The sequence below is a fragment of the Rhagoletis pomonella genome, unplaced genomic scaffold (assembly GCF_013731165.1).
Source record: "Rhagoletis pomonella isolate Grant_MI unplaced genomic scaffold, Rhpom_1.0 Rhpom_scaffold_00004, whole genome shotgun sequence".
Taxonomy (NCBI): Eukaryota; Metazoa; Arthropoda; class Insecta; order Diptera; family Tephritidae; genus Rhagoletis; species Rhagoletis pomonella.
In genome coordinates this window covers 48,896,510-48,915,392 of record NW_023458558.1, presented here as the reverse complement: position 1 = coordinate 48,915,392, position 18,883 = coordinate 48,896,510, and the positions used below count along the sequence as shown (strand labels likewise).

General features: G+C 35.5%; 1 protein-coding gene across 4 annotated transcripts in view; it reads right to left on the bottom strand.

Moving 5' to 3' along the window:
* The window catches only part of LOC118737711 (fasciclin-1), a 53,368-nt gene extending 36,872 nt beyond the window's left edge, over nt 1-16,496 (bottom strand). For 3 of the 4 annotated variants that reach the window (XM_036468412.1, XM_036468414.1, XM_036468413.1), the window contains exon 1: nt 15,969-16,496. In XM_036468412.1, the coding sequence (XP_036324305.1) occupies nt 15,969-16,097 (129 nt within the window). In that variant the 5' untranslated portion in view covers nt 16,098-16,496. The remainder of the gene's footprint in view (nt 1-15,968) is intronic. The other variant, XM_036468415.1, reaches the window with a different exon arrangement.
* Nucleotides 16,497-18,883: the final 2,387 nt, after the last annotated feature.

Genomic DNA, 18,883 nt, shown 5'->3' with positions numbered 1-18,883 from the left:
TATGTACCCTGCGCACATATTAAATATCGTATTTTCATATTACTGTAAACTACATGATAAGCATGGGTATTCTTCCCGATTGTAAACAGTTCCAATAAAATGTGAAGTTAGATCGAATGAAATAATTGAATCGAGTTTGGCAGAAATCGATTAATCGACACCGATAACATATGTCATAAGTGGGGTGGTGCCACGCCTATTTTACAAAAATCTATAATCTCATTATGGCCAAAATCGCTTAGGCGGTTACAGCGCCAAATAAGAAGAAGAAGATAATCTCATTTGTTTCTTACTTTTATTCCGAGCAATGTTCGTACCGAGTTTGGTGAAGCGGCTACTGAGTTGCAGCGATTCCGCATAAGTGGGCGGTGCTAAACCGAATTTCGTTAGATATCTGAATTTTCGCTTGTGCTCGGACACACGGAAGGACAAACAGACATGGCTTAATCGACTTCTCTACTCACTCTGAACATTTTGGTGTATATATGTCTATATCTATCTCAGTTCCTTTAGGCTGTTACAAACAACTGTTATTGGAACCAAGTTATAATACCCAGTGCACAAGGAGGCTCGGTATAAAAATGACACGACGAGACTTCCTACTTACGAGACACTTTTACTTCGGTTTTTTTTTTGTAACAAATTTGTAATTACTAGCTGGAGCTCTTTGCAACGCCTCTAAACCGCACATAAATAAATAGTATTTCAATAACAGAAATACACTCAGAGGTATGGCAGTGGCAATTATTTAAGGGGCGACTGCTATTAGAAAAAAAAAATGTTTTCTGGGAATACTGTTTGGTATCGAACTTGGGTTCTACCGAGTAGTAGTTAGTGTGCACCACAGACCATTAGGCGGTGTTTGAAAACACTTTCTCTAAGCACCTCTATACACTGGGCTACTGCTATGCGATGCATATCTAATGCAATTGCAAGGCATGCAAGTAGTATGTAATTCATTAAGATCACTTGTCACTTTCATCTTGCCCGATCCATCATTCTAAATTTAGAAATTAAAAGAATTTATTTTGTTGATTAGATTATACAAATGCGCTTTTGAGCTAATGTAATTCTCATCATTTTATTAGTTGCATATACTCAACATTTGGGTATCACTTTCAATTCCCATGAGTTAATGAAATGCTAGAAATTCCTTACGTGTTAATTTGCTTTCAATTAAAAATGCGATGATGGCACTGCACACAAAAAACAAAAAAAAATGTATCAAATAAAAAAATAGAAGAAATTAACATCGAATTCTTACTCGGACGATGTTGTGCTCTTAGAAATATTAGAAATGCAGAAGCTTTCAATGATGAAAGTAATTTTCAATTAACACTTCCACAAGCGACATACGGACATACATACATACATATACAAACATATTTATGTATATTTGTAGGTATTTGTATTAATGTCATAAGTACGTATTCGTATCTTAGCTTTGAAAATAAAACGGGAGCGGACATGCATCCACACATCTGTGCCACACACACCAGAAGCAAACATATGATGAAGCATGATCCATTTGTGAAGCTAGCTTTTTTCATTCATGCTCATCTATCCATAGATGCTTTAACAAACACACTCATGTACATACATACATACTTGTATGTGGATCCCACATTTTCATAGACTGTCTGCGTTGGGTTGTGATAGTCGTCTAAATGCAATAAACACCCCCTCATAACAACCACCGACACAACCGAAGTGGCTACATTAAGGTCATCGTCACGTCGTTGAACAGTTTAAATCTTAATTAAATTTAATTGAAGTAGACGCTGGAGCAGTTGGCTCCTCCTGCTGATTCGGGCACACACGCGTACATATGTATGTACAAATATAAAAGTCATATCAATCTTTGCTATATGTATGTATATATATGTAGATCCTGCATTCATCATTCAGCACGTTCCATAAATGTATGTATTTAGAGTTGGAGGCCAAAAGTAACTGGCCGGTAAACAAAAGGGGGCACACTGCTGTGGCAAATGGCATCTAAGTGCCATAAACGTCAGTCCGAGCAAAACGTCCCACATGCGCCACCACTTGTATGCATACAAGCAGACACACATAGTACGTAGTACACTCACTGCAAACAAAAGATGTGAACGCCCACACGGGCGCAGAGTCATCACTGTATGTATGTATGTATGTATGCATGTACGTTTTATTACAAGTGCATAATACTTATGTATGTATGTATGTACATATCGTAGACTTGCTTGCATTGTGCTCGACATGCAATCTTTTAGACTTACATATGTATGTATGCATGTGCGTACATGTAAATTTTTGTGTAAATGCATAATTTGTTAATATGCATGTTGCTTGCTTTCCTTCTTAAAATATACATATGTACATATCATTCGTGTGAGTACATTAACAGCGGCGGTGAATGCAATATGTCGATGACGACAAGTTGCCGACGACGCCTCCCCCAACCGGAGGTTTCTTTTAACGCTCTGCCAAAGACCGGATTGCGGCTGTGACTTGACAAGAGCCGTCACACACCCGGTTTACTTAGGTAATTTCATTCACATAAAAGTTCGCATGTGCATATATACAAACATACATATACATACATACTTATATGTATAAAATGATATTCATACGTACATACATATGTTTTGTGTGTATGTATGTCTATTTATTACCTTAAATGATGCTGACAGGAAGACGGGTCATCGCATTAAATTCAAAGGTCAATTACAATGCAAAAATGACGACATTAAATGTCATCTATTTGTTAAAAATAATATAAGGCAAGGTCTTATATTCAATTGACGAAAGCTGGGTACGCACATACATACATTCATATATATGTACATACATACAATGACCAATGTGCTTCATGCCACTATTTATGTGTATTATAGTCTTCGCATGCAATTTTTGGGGGTAAATTTTAATTTTTCAGTTGGATGTTTGCATTACAGCAAAATTCCGTAACTTTCAAAATGTTTCTACCAGAGTCGTTTACATTTTTTAAAGTGGAATTATGTAAAATAAAACTGTTCTTCAAAACTTTGGCACTGCTGAAAATTCAATTGCATAATAATTAAATATATATTTCGAAGCAAAAACCACATAAATATACATATGTATGTACATATGTGCATATGTAGAAAATTGTACAACTTCAAATCAATCAGCTTTATTATAAATATTCGTAAACAATTTTCCCGGCGAAAAATTTCGTCTCCCGAAATCGTTCACTTTATTATGAATGTGGAACGATTTCGGGTGAACGGTATTTCACATAGAAATTTTGAAGTTGGAACAACAGCTGTGGAAGTCGTTAAAAAAATTCAGTAAGAAACAGTTTTGATATGTATGCACATTAGGGTGGTCCAAAAAAAAGTTGAGTCGGAATTTGAATGCTCTCACCCATAGGATTGTTCTATACCGAAAAAAGTTATACCCCTGTTTATTATACCTTTCATGAGCATGAAATGGTATTATAACTTTGGTCCGATGTTTGTAAGTACCAGAACAAAAAGAGATAGACCCATCAAAATGTATACTTATATGATCAGAACGTCGAGCTGAGTTGATTTATCCATGTCCGTCTGTCCGTCTGTCCGTCTGTCCGTCTGTCCGTCTGTCCGTCTGTCTGTCTGTTTGTATGCAATCTAGTCTCTCAGTTTTCGAGATATCCGGATCAAATTTGGTAGGTGGGTGTATTTTTATAATGTATTAATCATTTGTCGGAACCGGAAGAATCGGACCACTATAACATATGGCTCCCATACAACTGATTGTTCAGATATGAGATTTTTCGTTATAACTTCTCCATTTACGCAGCTACGAACATGAAATTTCGCAGCACTTGCACCCATTATCAACAGAATGCTTATAGTAAAAATTACAAAGATCGGGTCACTATAACCTATAGCTCCCATACAACTGATTGTTCAGATATGAGATTTTTCGTTGTAACTTCTTTATTTATGCAGCTACGAACATGAAATTTTGCAGTACTTGCACCCATTATCAACAGAATACTTACAGTGAAAATTACAAAGATCGGGTCACTATAACCTATAGACCCCATACAACTGATTGTTCAGATATAAAATTTTTCGTTATAACTCCTCCATTTATATCGCTAGGAACATGAAATTCCGCACTGTTTTCAATAGTTATCAACAGAAAACTTACAGTGAAAATTAAAAAGATCGGGTAACTATAACCTATAGCTCCCATACAACTGATTGTTCAGATATGAGATTTTTCGTTATAATTCATCCATTTATGTAGCTAGGACCATGAAATTTCGCGCTGTTTTCAGTCATTATAACAGAAGACTTACAGTGAAAATAACAAAGGTCGGGTCACTATAACCTGCAGACCCCATACAACTGATTGTTCAGATATGAGGTCTTTTATCATAACTCCTCCATTTATGCAGCTAGGAACATGAAATTTCGCACCACTTTCACTCATTATTTACAGAATACTTACAGTGAAAATAACAAGGATCGGATGACTACAACATATATCTTCCATACATCTGATTGTTCAGATATGGGATTTTACTGTAAAACTCCTTTATTTGAACAGCTAAAACCGATAAATTTCGTAAGATATTTTATAAATAATAATACAAAGTCTACTGAGAAAATCATCAAAATCTATGCTGTATAAGCTTTATCTCCTATAGCACTGATTGTTCAGATACCAGTTTTTGCCATATATCTCCTTTATGTAGGAAACTAAACCCAATAAATTGTGTTACCGGTTTACATACCGATCACATAGCAGTGAAAATCACTTAGATTGGTGCCATATAAAGTATATCTTCCATACCTCTGATTGTTTAGATGCGATTTTTTATATAAGTATGTAACTCCTCTATCGATGTATGCAGATGTATTCAAAAGCAGTAATCTGTCAAAGTAAAATTTGCAGATGTTCATGAAAGGTATGAAGCCTTCGGCATAGCCGAAGACAGCGCTGCTCTTACTTGTTTTTATTTTGAAATTAAAAAAATATTTAGAGGTCGCTCAAAGCGCTCAAAGTTTCCATGTCTTTTATACAGTTTTTCATAGAAATAGTGTAGAATTCTTGAAAATTAATATTTTTCTATCGATAAACTTTGTTTCCAATTTTTTATTTAACCATTTTTAATATTAACCTACTTTTATAGTGCCCCTAAAACCACGAAAAAATCGCTACTATTAAAAAATGGTAAAATAAACAATTGGGTATTATTACTGGAAAAATATTAATTTTCAAGAATTCTGTACCATTTCCGCGTTAAACGGTTTTTCCCCTTATAAAATACTTGGAAAACTTTGAGTGTTTTTGAGCGACCTCTAAATATTTTTTCGGTTTCAACAAATTTTTCGAATATTTTGAGGCTGTTTTTTTTGAAACATAGATCAAAGTACCCAGTAAATCGAATTTTTACAATCGAATAATTCTAGTTTATTTATATACCAGAATCTTTAAATTTGAATTACTTATTTTATTGAAAACGGAACTATTTAAAACGTGGCCTTTTGTTTGTTGGGCATATGTATACATAAATAGGTGGTTAGTGTCGTCGGAGCATCTTATTCAAATGGAACTGAACAGTTTAACCTGCTACAATATCCAGAATTGAGTTGTATCAACAAATCGCGAGACTTGCAAAGCAACTCGAGCTCTTCGTCTGCAATAGGCCGCGTTGGTCTTCTACGATGGACTTCAAAGGGGTGAAGAAAGTTGACGAGGGTGTTGATTGATTCACGATGAAGTCTTGGTTCAGTGGATGGTGTATTCTTATTCCCAAGACAAAAGGTTATACATACTCGAGGGTTACCGCAAAAGGATTGTTGTTACAGGTGCTTGACTATACTTTTGCGTCTGCCTTCACGTACCGTGGATACTTCGGTGGGTCCAATTCTATTTATTCACTTTAAGGGTTCACTTAAGTCTGCAGCGTGTTTCCACCATGAGATGTGTCTTCTGCAATGAAGCAGCTCGAGGACTAAGACTGGAATCACCACCTTTAAAGAAATTCGGTAGAGGATTTTGACACCTGCTCTCTATCTGGCGCAGAACGAGCTACATACGTATGGTTGATAGAGAGGACTGAGTAAGAAAGCGAGCCGCATTTTGTGTATTAGAAGGAGAAATAACGTCTAACGCCTAAAAAAGGAAAAAAGGAAGGAACAACTTGCCACAGAAACTAGCGGAGGCGATGAACCTGATTCCCATTTGAAGGCTTTTGTGTCGAGGTACCACCACCCGAAAAAAGAAAAAGCTGCTGCCACAGACAGCTCGCCATCGCCATTACCTATCAGGTCTTAACAAGCGTATTTTGAGAAAGGCTTCAGCTCAACGGCATCGAACTTGATGGACCTAAACGTGTTGGCTTTACAACTAAAATCCATCATATACCAGGTATTCACTATTTATATGTATGTCGAATCTCGCAACCGCTTCTCACAGCACTAAAAGGAAATACCTCAGCATAAGTCGCGATGTCTGAATTTGGTATCCCAGCGATTCTAGTACACCTGGGTAAGATGGGATCCAACCCAGAATGCACTCAATACGAACCCGCTATAGGTAGTAGAGGAAGAGCAAGTACTCCTCTGCGATGGAAATACCAGGCGGAGAAGGACTTGATTTCTTTTGACATTTTCAATTTGAGTCAGTAGACCCACAACTGAAACGACTGATGCGGTTTATTGAGCCCGGCTAGAATTGCGTAGACGGTTACAGCGCTAAACTAGGAGAAGAAGACGTATAACTTTCAGCTAGTTATTGTTTGTATAAAACGGTAAGATGTTATGCCCACTGCGTGAACGCAAGCAAACAGTTACATTTTTATAGAAACACATCATTGCTACAAAGTGTTTAATTTTATGGGATACGTGGGCATTGAGAGAATCAATTGCATCTACATTCTCAACAGTTTTCAAATGAAACAACATTTTCGAGAACCCAGAATTATTAATAACCCAAATCACTTCATGAAATGCAACACAGGAACATACATACACTGGAAAACTGAGGTATACATACAACCCTGCTTTATAAAATAGAAATTTTTGCGGTCCGAGAAACAGTTTTCCCCTAAAAGACAACAATTTCAGTAATTACATTGCCTTCTGAACTTGGATGGATGTCAACACACTTTCTAGCTTAGCACAACAATTATGTATAAGTATACATATGTACGTATGCACGTATGTATGTATGTATGTATGTATAAACCTATCAAGTACTACATGACTTTCAACTACAAATTTCTTTTATTATTTTGTGATGTTTATTTACCTTTTGTGCCCATTTCCTAGTTAGGCGTTTTCTTATTTCGTATTCGCAAGCATATAGTGTCATATGTTTATACATATGTATGTACATACATATATGTGTACATATGTACCGTTCAGTGTGCTTGAGAGAGTCTTTATATACATATTTTTGTGTTGACTTGCAGTTTTCTTTTGTTTCAGTGCACGAAAAAAAAACGCAGAAATAAAAACACGTTTACAATTGAAAAACTCTGGTGTTAGCCACCTGGTTACCCTTTGTCACTCATTTTATTGGACAAGCCAAGTCGAGTTATTCGGTGTTGATGATGGTTGATGGTTAGACTAGGCTTAGTGCGGCGAATATGTATGTATGTAGTTGTTGTTAGACACATTTTTGTGGCATTACTTGCTTAACAGAGCGCAACGCTTTTTGGCTCGTTACAATGAATGAATGAAGTGCAAAGCAAACCTGAAGTAATAATATTAAATACAATAAGTATGTATGCAAATGAGGCTATTGTGTGTGTGCGTGCGTTGGGTATTAATATGTAAAATGTTATGGTAGCTTGAACAGCTGGCGTGCATCACACAGAAGCCAGCCATGTTTAGCAGCATTATGCTGACCAACACTACCCTACTGGTTAGCCAACTATCAGAGTCTGTGAATTGGCTAAGAAAATGCCAATTGTCTATCACGCAGATGCATACTCGTACTTATATATGTACATATGTATGTCCATGTTTGTGATAACTACATAAATGATGAAATATATACGCATGTATGAGAATATGTATTGTTGTGTACTGTTTAAATTATGTAAGAAAGATTTTCGGTCTTACTCAAAAAGCAATATACCCTCCAGGATATGCATCCATGTTCTAAAAGACATCGCACCAAATTAAAATCATCTCAATTTCTGAAGTTTTACGCGCTCCAATTGGCTAAAGGCATTAATTATCTACACAAACGGACGTGGCATGAATAATTTATGTCTGTACATTTGTATTTAGGTACATTAGGGTGATCCAATTTTTTTCCAAAACTGAAGAATTTTGAAAATTATGAGACCGAACTTCTTTATTTTGAAATTGGTTACCAGCGAGCGCTTTCGATTGCCATACATTTTATGTATTTACGGTGGCGGGCAAACAAATAAGGACATTTTAACAAGTTTTGGCTATTTTTCTTTTGTTTATTTAATGTTTATAATTATTTTTATACAAGTATACCTATCAAACGAAAACCATGTGAGTCAAAATTTCAATATTGTACGAGATTTGTAAAAATTCGACGAATTTCAACAAATGCTAATTAAAATTTCAAATTTTCTATTAGGAATCGTATATAACCAAATCTCGCGAGTTGTTTTTTTAGTGTCACTCCCTTCTCTGGGCAGAAAATAAAACGCTGAAGCATTCTTCTTGCATCTATTTCAATCAATGTAGTTCCAGAAACAAGTACAATATAAAATAAATTAAATATTTGAACAAGTTTAGCCTTAAAACATATATTTTGGGCGAAAAAGTACCGAAATTACTCATTTTTTTCATTATCACTCGAAAAAATCATAATTATTATTATTTTTTAATAACTGCTGGAAGTTTTCAAATAGAATATTCATATTAGAGGCAATGGACGTTGGCATCAAATACAACATATCTGGAAAGTTTCAAGAGTTTACCACGAAATTAAAAAAATGACAGCTGCCACAGCTTTTTTGTGTGTCAGCCAATAAAAAAAAATACATTGAGTAAAAGATGACTGATTTGAGAAACTAAAATTCCATTTTTAAAATTTTTATTGGCAAACTCGAAATTCGTGCTAAAATTGTTATATACATGAAGAAATTAGTATATGTATGTAACTATATGTACTGTGTTAAAATCTTTCACGCCAATATTTAAGTAGTTTTAAATAATATATGACTTTTAAGTTAAGGCGGGCGAATACATAAACGCATAGGTGACTGCGCGTGGTGCTACGGGGCGTATACGTTATATACGCAACTACGGCTAAATATATGAGCACGAGTGGTTATTTTTTACTTACAAGCTTTTTTTTAGTATGTATAGTGTATCCTTTTCAAATTTACATTTAAACACAATTTCGCGTTGGAATCTTGTTCTTTATAGAAAACTGAAAAATGAATTTTCTAAGATAAGTGTGAGATTTTCTCATATACATACATACATGTTGTGAGATAGTTCCTTAGATCATATATGTAATACTTCTATATTGGCAGTAAGCTAACTTCTCAATGTGTAAGCATTCCGAAAATAAAGCGAGACAGTCTAGTACCATTTGTGTCAATTTATTGTGTACTTGAGTGCCGTTTTTGTATATGTGTTGTGTACATGTTTATTTATAAACGTATGTGTTCCTTTTCTTTCGTACGTGTTTATTGATATATCTATTCTGTAGTGTTTTCGGACGGTACTAGCTCTTACTGCCAATATAGGAGTATTACATATATGCCTTAGATACTTTCAAAAAAAATAATAAACATCAAACTAACACAAGAAAAATATTATTAGGTATGAATAAAATGCGTTTTTTGTATATTTACTATAAAACGAATATTTTTTTATATAAAAAAAATAAACAAACCCGTTGAGAAAATATTTGCTAAAATTTTTAAGTACAATATGCATCATCATTTTATTTTTTTGGGACTCTAACAATAATTCTATAAATTGCATGAAATGAACTTAAAAAAATTTAATGCATTTTCCGGTTCTTGCAGTCATGGAAATAGATTATTTGGTGCAAGAACAGCAAAAATATGTGGTTAAGACTTTTTGAAAGGCTCATTGCAACAGTATGTTTTCAGGTAAAAAATAATAAAAGGTTTTAAATTTTTTAAAGGACAAGGTAATCTTTTTTATCTCATTCTCGAGATTTTTGACTTAGTCAAAAAAATAATTTGATTTTCCACACTGCACACCATTAAAAATTAACCGTTTTCAAAATTACAAAAACTTTTTTTTTTTTTCTTTTCTCATTCTATATCAGACAATGCAATTCACCTTCCCATTCTGTTTGAATTCAAAGTGGCTTTGGGTGAAATTCCCTCGGAAGTGAATTTTAAAATCTGCCTGAATAATTCTGGGAGAAGTCACAGGAAAATATTAAAAGGTCGTTTTTTCTATGTACTTTTTAACCGCCCTTATGCACATTAGGGTGGTCCAAAACTCAGAAAACTCTCTGCGTATCTGCAGGACATTCCCAATAATAATACCCAATTATATATTGAACCATTTTTTCATTGTAACTATAATTTATAGAGCCGCCAAAAACCCACAAAACACCAAGAGATGCAATGGGGCGACCAATAAAAATGAGTATTATTATTGAAAGTCTCCTGAAGAGAACCAGAGTTTTTCGATCGAAAAATATTGACTTTCACGAATTCTATACCATTTCTACGAAAAAATTTATTTTTCCCATATAAAAATACATGGAAAACTTTGAACGCTTTGAGCGACCTCTAAATATTTTTTGGTTTCAAAATAAAAAATAGGGGTATACTTTTTTCGATATAGAACAATCCTAGATAGTGAGAGCGTTACAATTCCGACTTAACTGTTTTTTTACCACCCTAATGTACATGCATACATCCGTATGTACAGATGTAAGTACGTAAGCGTGATAATGTACTTTAAGTTTTTCGTTCTTTTACATAAATGTGCACATATATGTACTATATATAGTGTACCTTCGTGTACGTTTACAGAATAATGATTACTTATTGTTGGGGAAACCAATAATTCCATAAAAGAAAGTCACACATTCGAGGTGTGAACGCCAGTAGCTTGCATTATTTAAATTATAGAAGCAATGACTCACAGGCACTACTTGCACATAAGTATTTATAAATGTACATACATTTAAATTATGTTTAATATACCAATTAGTTTCGACGTTTTAATATATCAACCTACGGAAAGTTTTCTAAACGTTTTGTTGCATAATTAAGCCTACTTTCCCCAAAAGTTGTTAATGACGATATAATTACCAGTATATGTATGCCTCCATATGTACATATATATATGTATGCACATATATATACAATTTAACAAAATACAGTACAATTGACCTGATTTACAAACAGTTTTTCACTGTTCCTAATTTTACTTGCTATCAGTCGCGTATTACAAAAACCATGTAGCAAAAGCCAAGTCTCACTCGATTTGGTCTTTCCCGTACAAAGGCTTTTATTCTCAGTGGCAGCTATCGGCTACGGCATCAACAATTTTTAGTGCTTAAAAAATGTAGCCTTCGTTTTTTTCCAATGTTTTTGTGATAAGCTTAGCCGTGGATGCCAAGATGTAAGAGCCCTAGCTTAATATTTTTTTTTTCTCAACTTCAGAACAGTGTTGACTAGTTGACGTTTATTACTCTCTTTTGAGACGTGTTTGCGAATAAATTTGACGTAATAGAGAAACCCCGCCAATGCAGCTCGAAAGTTAAGTTTATGCTGATTGTTTTTTTTTTTCGATAATCGCAGCCTTATGCATCACAAATTCATTCGAAATGGCAAGGGAGTTTAAATCCTTAAACTCAACTATAATAGGACACCGACCATCTCTTCGATTACCCAATATCACTTGAACCAATAAAGCAAAGTGCGCGTTGTAAGACTTTAGTCTGAGCCTGGGGCATTGGTGACGAAGTGAAGAGCTCTTGGCGAGCACTCATTCTCGGAAAAGTATAAGCGAAAAGATAAGCGGTTTTCTGTCAATCAAAAACTATGTATAATGCTTACAAGCAAGCTTGTGCCATAAATATAACCAATAGAAGTACTAAGTCACCCGGGTGGAACTCCGGACTAGGCACTCTTAGTAAATACGTAAGAGAAAGTTACAAATTAGCGAAATTTTCAGAATATTCTAGGTGCTGTACTCTTCAGAGATCTTTTGACGATCTACAAAATTCTAAACGTCAGGAAAAGAAAAGCTTATCGCCACAATTTTGTAGTATTATTGAGAGCTACAGCGCAACGTCAAGACTATTAGGACGACGGTGATTGAACTGAAAGTAGTGAGGAATCATCTCAGATTCTGCTAGATGCACATTTCTCCTTCAGCTATCATAGATGAAGGGGGCTTTGTGGATAATTTTGTAAGTCCCTCTCCAAACTGTATTTGGTGTTAAAAGTCAACGGGAGTATGACCTGTATATGATCCAACAGGCAGAAAATGTAAGGACTAAAACACAAAGCTACTGGAAACAGAACCATGTGTGGAACTTAGTAAGCTCATAAATTTTAATTTACATACATATCTCTTAGAAGGGAAGACGCTAGTCTTCTACATACATATGTAGTTAGGTACAAACATAGTTTGTTGGCATCTCATGCTTTTAAGTTTCGCATTACTTATGATAACACCGTGCACCGTGTACACTAGGGACCAGAAATAGTAAAACTGCGTTTCAGTAACAATGTAAAATATCGAACGTGGGTATCAAATAAAAGAGAAATTTCTATAGAATTAAAAAATAAACAATTTTTGCAGCAGAAGGACGCATAGGTATTGAAAATGTCCTTTTAAAATTTTATTCTTGAATATCCTTGAACATTTGCAAAATTTATTTTTAAAAGAGGACTAAATTGAATTAATTATAAGGGCATTTCTAATACCTGTTTGTCTTTCTGAACCAAAAAATAATAATTTGTTGGTTTTTGCCGGCTCGTACAAAACTCCACGTCACACGGAGCAGACGTGTCATCAATTTGCCCTGAAGACGATTACCGCGGTGTAACCGAAATATATTGGACAAAAATTAAAAAACCTGTGTTTTTAATCAAAATTCCATAAAAAAATTTGACCTCGAGCCGGCAAAAACCAACAAATTAAGAATTGAAAAGGTCGCCAAAACCAAAAAATAATACGTTTTTAAATTCTAAACAACTTTCTATTTTATCTGGAAACACTATTGTATTGAGTTTTTTAAATGATATTTGAATTAATCCTACCTTTTAAATTTCAAAGTCTTCAAGAAATCCTGACGTCGCACGGTGTTTGGTAGTTGTTAACGTGCACCGATTTAGCTGAAACTTAACATGTGCTCTAATTTTTCTTAAGGATAGGAAATTATAAAATATGGTGAAGATGGGCTAATTACCATGCCCTCCACTCTTGTGGGCCGAAACATTAAATTTCATCCGATTTTGATGAAATTTAGTTTGGACTCCCTCTTCTATAAGAAAGTCCTAAATGTAGAATATGGGGAAGATTATAACGCGAAAAGAAGCTGAAACACTAATTATATGGTCGAAAACTACATACAAGTTCAAGACCTGACGAATCGGTACTCGCACCTTTTTTTTTGGTAATAATCTTTAGCACCTGCATTTCCAAGTCAATTTTCGATTAAAAAAAAAGAGAAGTACGAAATAATTATAAGTGAGTAAATGATGAGACGTATTTTATTTATGACTTTTACCTTTCCCACTCTAAGCCCAACAGGTTTTTTTTTATCAACTGTCACCATGACCCCTAAAATTAAAGCATTTAATTACTAAGCAATTATTTGCGTTGAATCTAGAAGTACTCTAGCAAGCAACGTTTATGAGATTTTGCAACTTAAAGAAGTGAAGACGTCGTTTTTTTATTTCAAATTTAATAGCCTTAAAGTGCGCTGTTACACCGCAACGCTTTTAGGAGCGGTGTGCAGCCCTGCTGAGATGCAGACGGATTGACTGCGGCTCTGCCGGCTGTGGTCGGTCTTCTATCGAATCTGGGGGCGATCGCGAAAAGAGGCATCAAAAAGTTGGTCCCGGTTGCCAAGAAAATTGATATCTGTTTCATCATTGCCACCTTGGCCAACCAAAGCTGTCCGGCGCTTAATAGGCATGGCAAGCTTTAAAGTTAATTCATATATTACAGCAGATACATCACTGAAATTAGATTACTGTTGACTACTTCTATGTAAAAGTAGTTATTATTATTTATTTAGAATTAAAAATTAATTTTAAGACTAAAGGGGAAGGGGCTGAGCACTAGCTGCTATGGCTATCGGCTCTAAAAGTAGTTAATCCAAATCAATTCATGACAAAGAAGCAACAGGTTTACAGCATCCGAATCCACTTTTCAAATATTGATTTTTGCTAAGTGGTTCAGTAGGTACAACATGTAACGTCAGAATTGAGTACCTGTATCGTTCCAACTCTTCTTCTTCATACAAAAAAAAAAAAAAGAAAAAAAAACCTTATGTAAACCATAAAACACGCAGCGATGACGTAAACGTTATGTGTATGTACGTATGTATACAGATTAGCACACACACACAATTTCGACCATCCGATGTGGTCGCCAAATGTCAAAAAGTCTGAGAAAATATAAAAAAATTCGCACGACCAAAGGGTGAAACGAATAAAGCAAGAAAGCAGCAGCAAAATGAAAAATATCGATTACTACTGACTCAGGATGTTAGTTAACTTAAGGTGAGCACAGGTGAGGGGTACTTGTTATACTTGTGCTAAAACGGAAGCACACGAACCCTACTAATGCGAACACAAGCACAGTACAGCACAGCACAGCCACACACAAGCGTATGAAACAAGGCCGCGGCCAGCCAAACTCTCACAGCAGTGCAACAAATTAAGGCAGCCGTTTTGTGTAACTATCGATTTTTTAAACAAACATATATCATACATAAATATGTATGTATGTATGTGCATACATAAAAATGCGTACACGAGTACTCTAACCATTAAGTTAAATATAACTTGTGTGCAACGCTAATTCCCAGAGGCGCTTTTTTGATGTTGTTGCCATTTCCCTTCAAACATTTTCTTTCTCGCTCAACGGGAGAGGTCAAGGACGCAATGCTCGCAATCACAATTTGTCAGTTAAAAAACAAAAAAACAAAAAAACACTATTCACCACAACTCAATTCCACGACGCGTAAACTGCATCTCGGGCGCTATGATGCTTGAACGCTACTTTGAAATATGAATGAGCAGCTGTTGCCAGCGGCGCGGCCACAAATTGGCTGTTCCCCAGAGCGCGCTGCATACTGCATACATACCCTGTTATATATGTACATAAATGCATACATACATAGCTCTCATACAGGTACCGGGCAGGTAGGCGGCAATTCAAGGACAACAACAATGCCATTAGAAACGCTGCAACGCGATGCGAATGAGAGTGTGAATGATGTGGAGCAAATATGAATTGGGTCAGGGAATTGTTGCCAACTGTAACAAACTGTTGACATGAAAATACCTAAGTGTATGTATGCATGTACATATGTATGTATGTATGTGCGCGAGGATTATGCCAACTGAAAAGGATCAGAAACACTAAACAAACATATACAGCTACTCTGTTTGAATAAGTACAATGTTTATATAGAAGTTGATACTACATAGTATACATATAGGCGCACATACATATGTATGTGTAAATCTTTGTACGTATGCTGCATAGAGGACAAAGGCAAAAAGTCAAAGGTGGAGGACAACAAGCGCAAGCAGCGAATCGAGGAGAGCAACGACAAGGACGAGATCTTAAACAAGAACGGCTAACAAACCGAACTAAACCAAACTAAACAACAACAACACTACTAACGCTGGCATTAGCAAGAAGATTAAACGAACAAAAATAGAAACGAAACTATAAAAGCAACTTAAATAAAAAATATAAAAAATTCTTAAAAAAAAAAAATGCATTAAATTAATGTGTAGTAAGGTGGGCTTCACTTACCTGCGACAGATCTGAATCATCGCGAAGTTTTTCAAGGATGCTAGCGCTGACGCGCCAAGGCGACATAGCCATGCATAGACAGGCGAGTAACGCGGCCTGCAGCGTGCACCTGCGGAACGCTGATGGCATTTTTCACACTTGTTTTTGTTTTTTGTTAGGCTGTTTCCTAAGTTTACACTACTGCACGACGGCGCGCATACACGTTTATCGACAGAAGGCAATTATGTATGTGGTGTGGTAGTGGTAGTGACGATGTGACGGCGATGACGTTTTTGATTGATGTTGGCAAATGTCAGCGAGTTGGAAACGGTTGAAAGAAATACATACAACAAAGAGAAACTATTTATTAGATGTACATATTCATGTTGACACACACACACACACACACACAGTTGATTTTGTTGATTAGTATTAGGAATACATATATTAGAGTCGCTGTACTAGGTACATAATTTTACACATTTCACTTGAACATTCCTTTATACGCGATCGATGTGGCACGCGCGCGCGTTTCGCAGCTTAAGTTTTCACGCTATCTTTATATATGTAATAGTTTTTCTTTCTTTTTGCTTTTTGCTCTATCATAAAACACAGTTTGCGTACAGTCATACATACACACATTCATACATACATGGATCTTAAATACTCGCACGATGGGGATGCGAAGGGAAATTATCTACATAAATGCTTAAAAAAACTGCAAATGCAGTCACGGTAAAATTCGACAATTGCCAATAACCGCTGAAGCCGTCTGCCAGTTTGCTCAATCAGTAGCATGTCAGCTGTGCACATACTTACTTATATGCAGCTTACATAAGCATTTGCGGGGCGCGCGCACTGTGTGGCACTTGCGACCGAAATGCGAATATAAAAAATAAAGACTAAAGCAGCTAAAATAGTTTAGAGTGCTTTGATTTATGGAAAAACGAAAATAATAATTTCGCTGGTACATATGTATGTATGTAGTTCCAAGAATTCGCGTGTTATAAATCATTGAAACAGTTTTCAGATTATTTCGTCGATAATCTTGATAAATATTTCATTTTTATATAATAAACTATAATATAAAAAAAGGTTTTTTTTCCAAACAGCGGACGCCCCTCGACAGTGAAATTTCTTCCATGAAAAACAGCTTCACAAAAAAATACCATCGCCGTGCGGAGTCGGCCTAAAACTGTAGGTCTCCCCTTTTTGTGTGACAACATCAGGGCTCACGCCACAACTCGGAGGAGAAGCTCGGCCAAACACTAACACAAACAGTTTTAGAAATTATTCAGGTGAAACGAAAAATCTAAGTTGCTTCGCATTATCTGTCATTCTGCATCTAAAACTATGTTTTGAAAATAAGTGGACTTGGCAGCATTTCACCTTTAAGCTTAGATGTATTGATGAATGGAAAAGTTGGTGAAAAATCCGCAGCTAAGAGCGTGCAGAGACCTGGGGCATCCAAAAGGCTGACCTCGAGACCCTCGCTTCTAAATTAATTTCTCCAATAGAAGTGACAACGAAACCTCGACCTTTACAAATGACACCAAAGTGCACATGGAACAGGATCTGAAGTGGTTCACACTTTGCTCTTTTTCTTGGTCATTAAAACGGTAATGTCGAAAACTCTATGAACACTTGATAAGCAATCGACACCAAAAAATTTCCTCTATTACTTTTATTGATTACATTTTGCATGTGATTGAACGGTGATAGCGGCAGAACAAAATTATTTTCTTATACCCTTCTAAGTTGTATCTCCTCGCGTCATCTAAGTCATTCTAAACGTATCTTCACAATATTATTTGGAATCTATGGAAGCACTACTAAACATATTCGTGTTTTCTCTCAAACTATTTCAGTTTCCCAGTATTTTCGTTAACCATAAATAGGTTTATTACTGATGCATTATCTAGCGCCTCAACTAAACTATGCTAAAACGGTCGCATCCATAAGTGATGGTTAAACACAAAATGAATGCGCTCTAGTTGCGTAAAAATCGGAAGTTTTATTGAGTAAAGCTTGTCTTTAAAAAAATCGTTTTTTTTTTAATTACATGTTTCGTAGTTATTTTTAATCCATCAGCTCTCACCATAAAGGGTATTTTTTAATCTTGTTTTGAATAAGATCTATATAAATAGTAAATGGAGGTTAGACATTGAAAATTTTCAATGTTAACCAAGCTATAAAGGTGTGTATGTTTAAGCATTACGGGCGCCATTAGCAAAACATCAGGACTGGCTATAAATGTTTTGTTAGATTTGGCACCTCTAGATGATCTTTCAATAGAAAGTCTTTGCAATACTGAAAGTAGCGGACTGGATAATTGACTAAAGGTGGTGCGGACAAAAAAGCAGCGTCCGCAGCATGAACCAACCGAGAGACCAACCTACAGATCTCCTAATATAAAGTTAAATTCTTTGTGATTGGAAAAAGTTTCTGCGTTTGTTTGGTCTGCCAAGAGGCGTAAGTGGGTGAACTTTTTTGGTCAGAACGTTGGCATTGAAAAATCGAGTTGCGCTGATGCTATACGATTGTAAAACATTTACTATCACGAAAACCATATTTTTTTGACACATTTTTCTCAATTTCATGCAGTTTTACTTATTATATTTTATAATAAATACCAATATAATCGCACTGAATCATCGCACATGATCTAATAAATATTTTTTTTTTTTATAAATACATGCAAGCATCCTGCTCTCCGCTTCTTATTCAAGTACAATGGACAATACGGCCTGAGTGCATGGGAAAATTGTTTCATTTCATGTTTTACAATCCAGTAAGTGCCTCTCTCATTCGCGCCCGCCTGAAACTTTTCAAAAAACTTTCGAGCCTTTTGTGCACTTATAACCAGGGACGGTAATCGTTATGAGTGACATAATTTAAATCAGCTATTAATTAATATTTTATAATATTTATTTTTT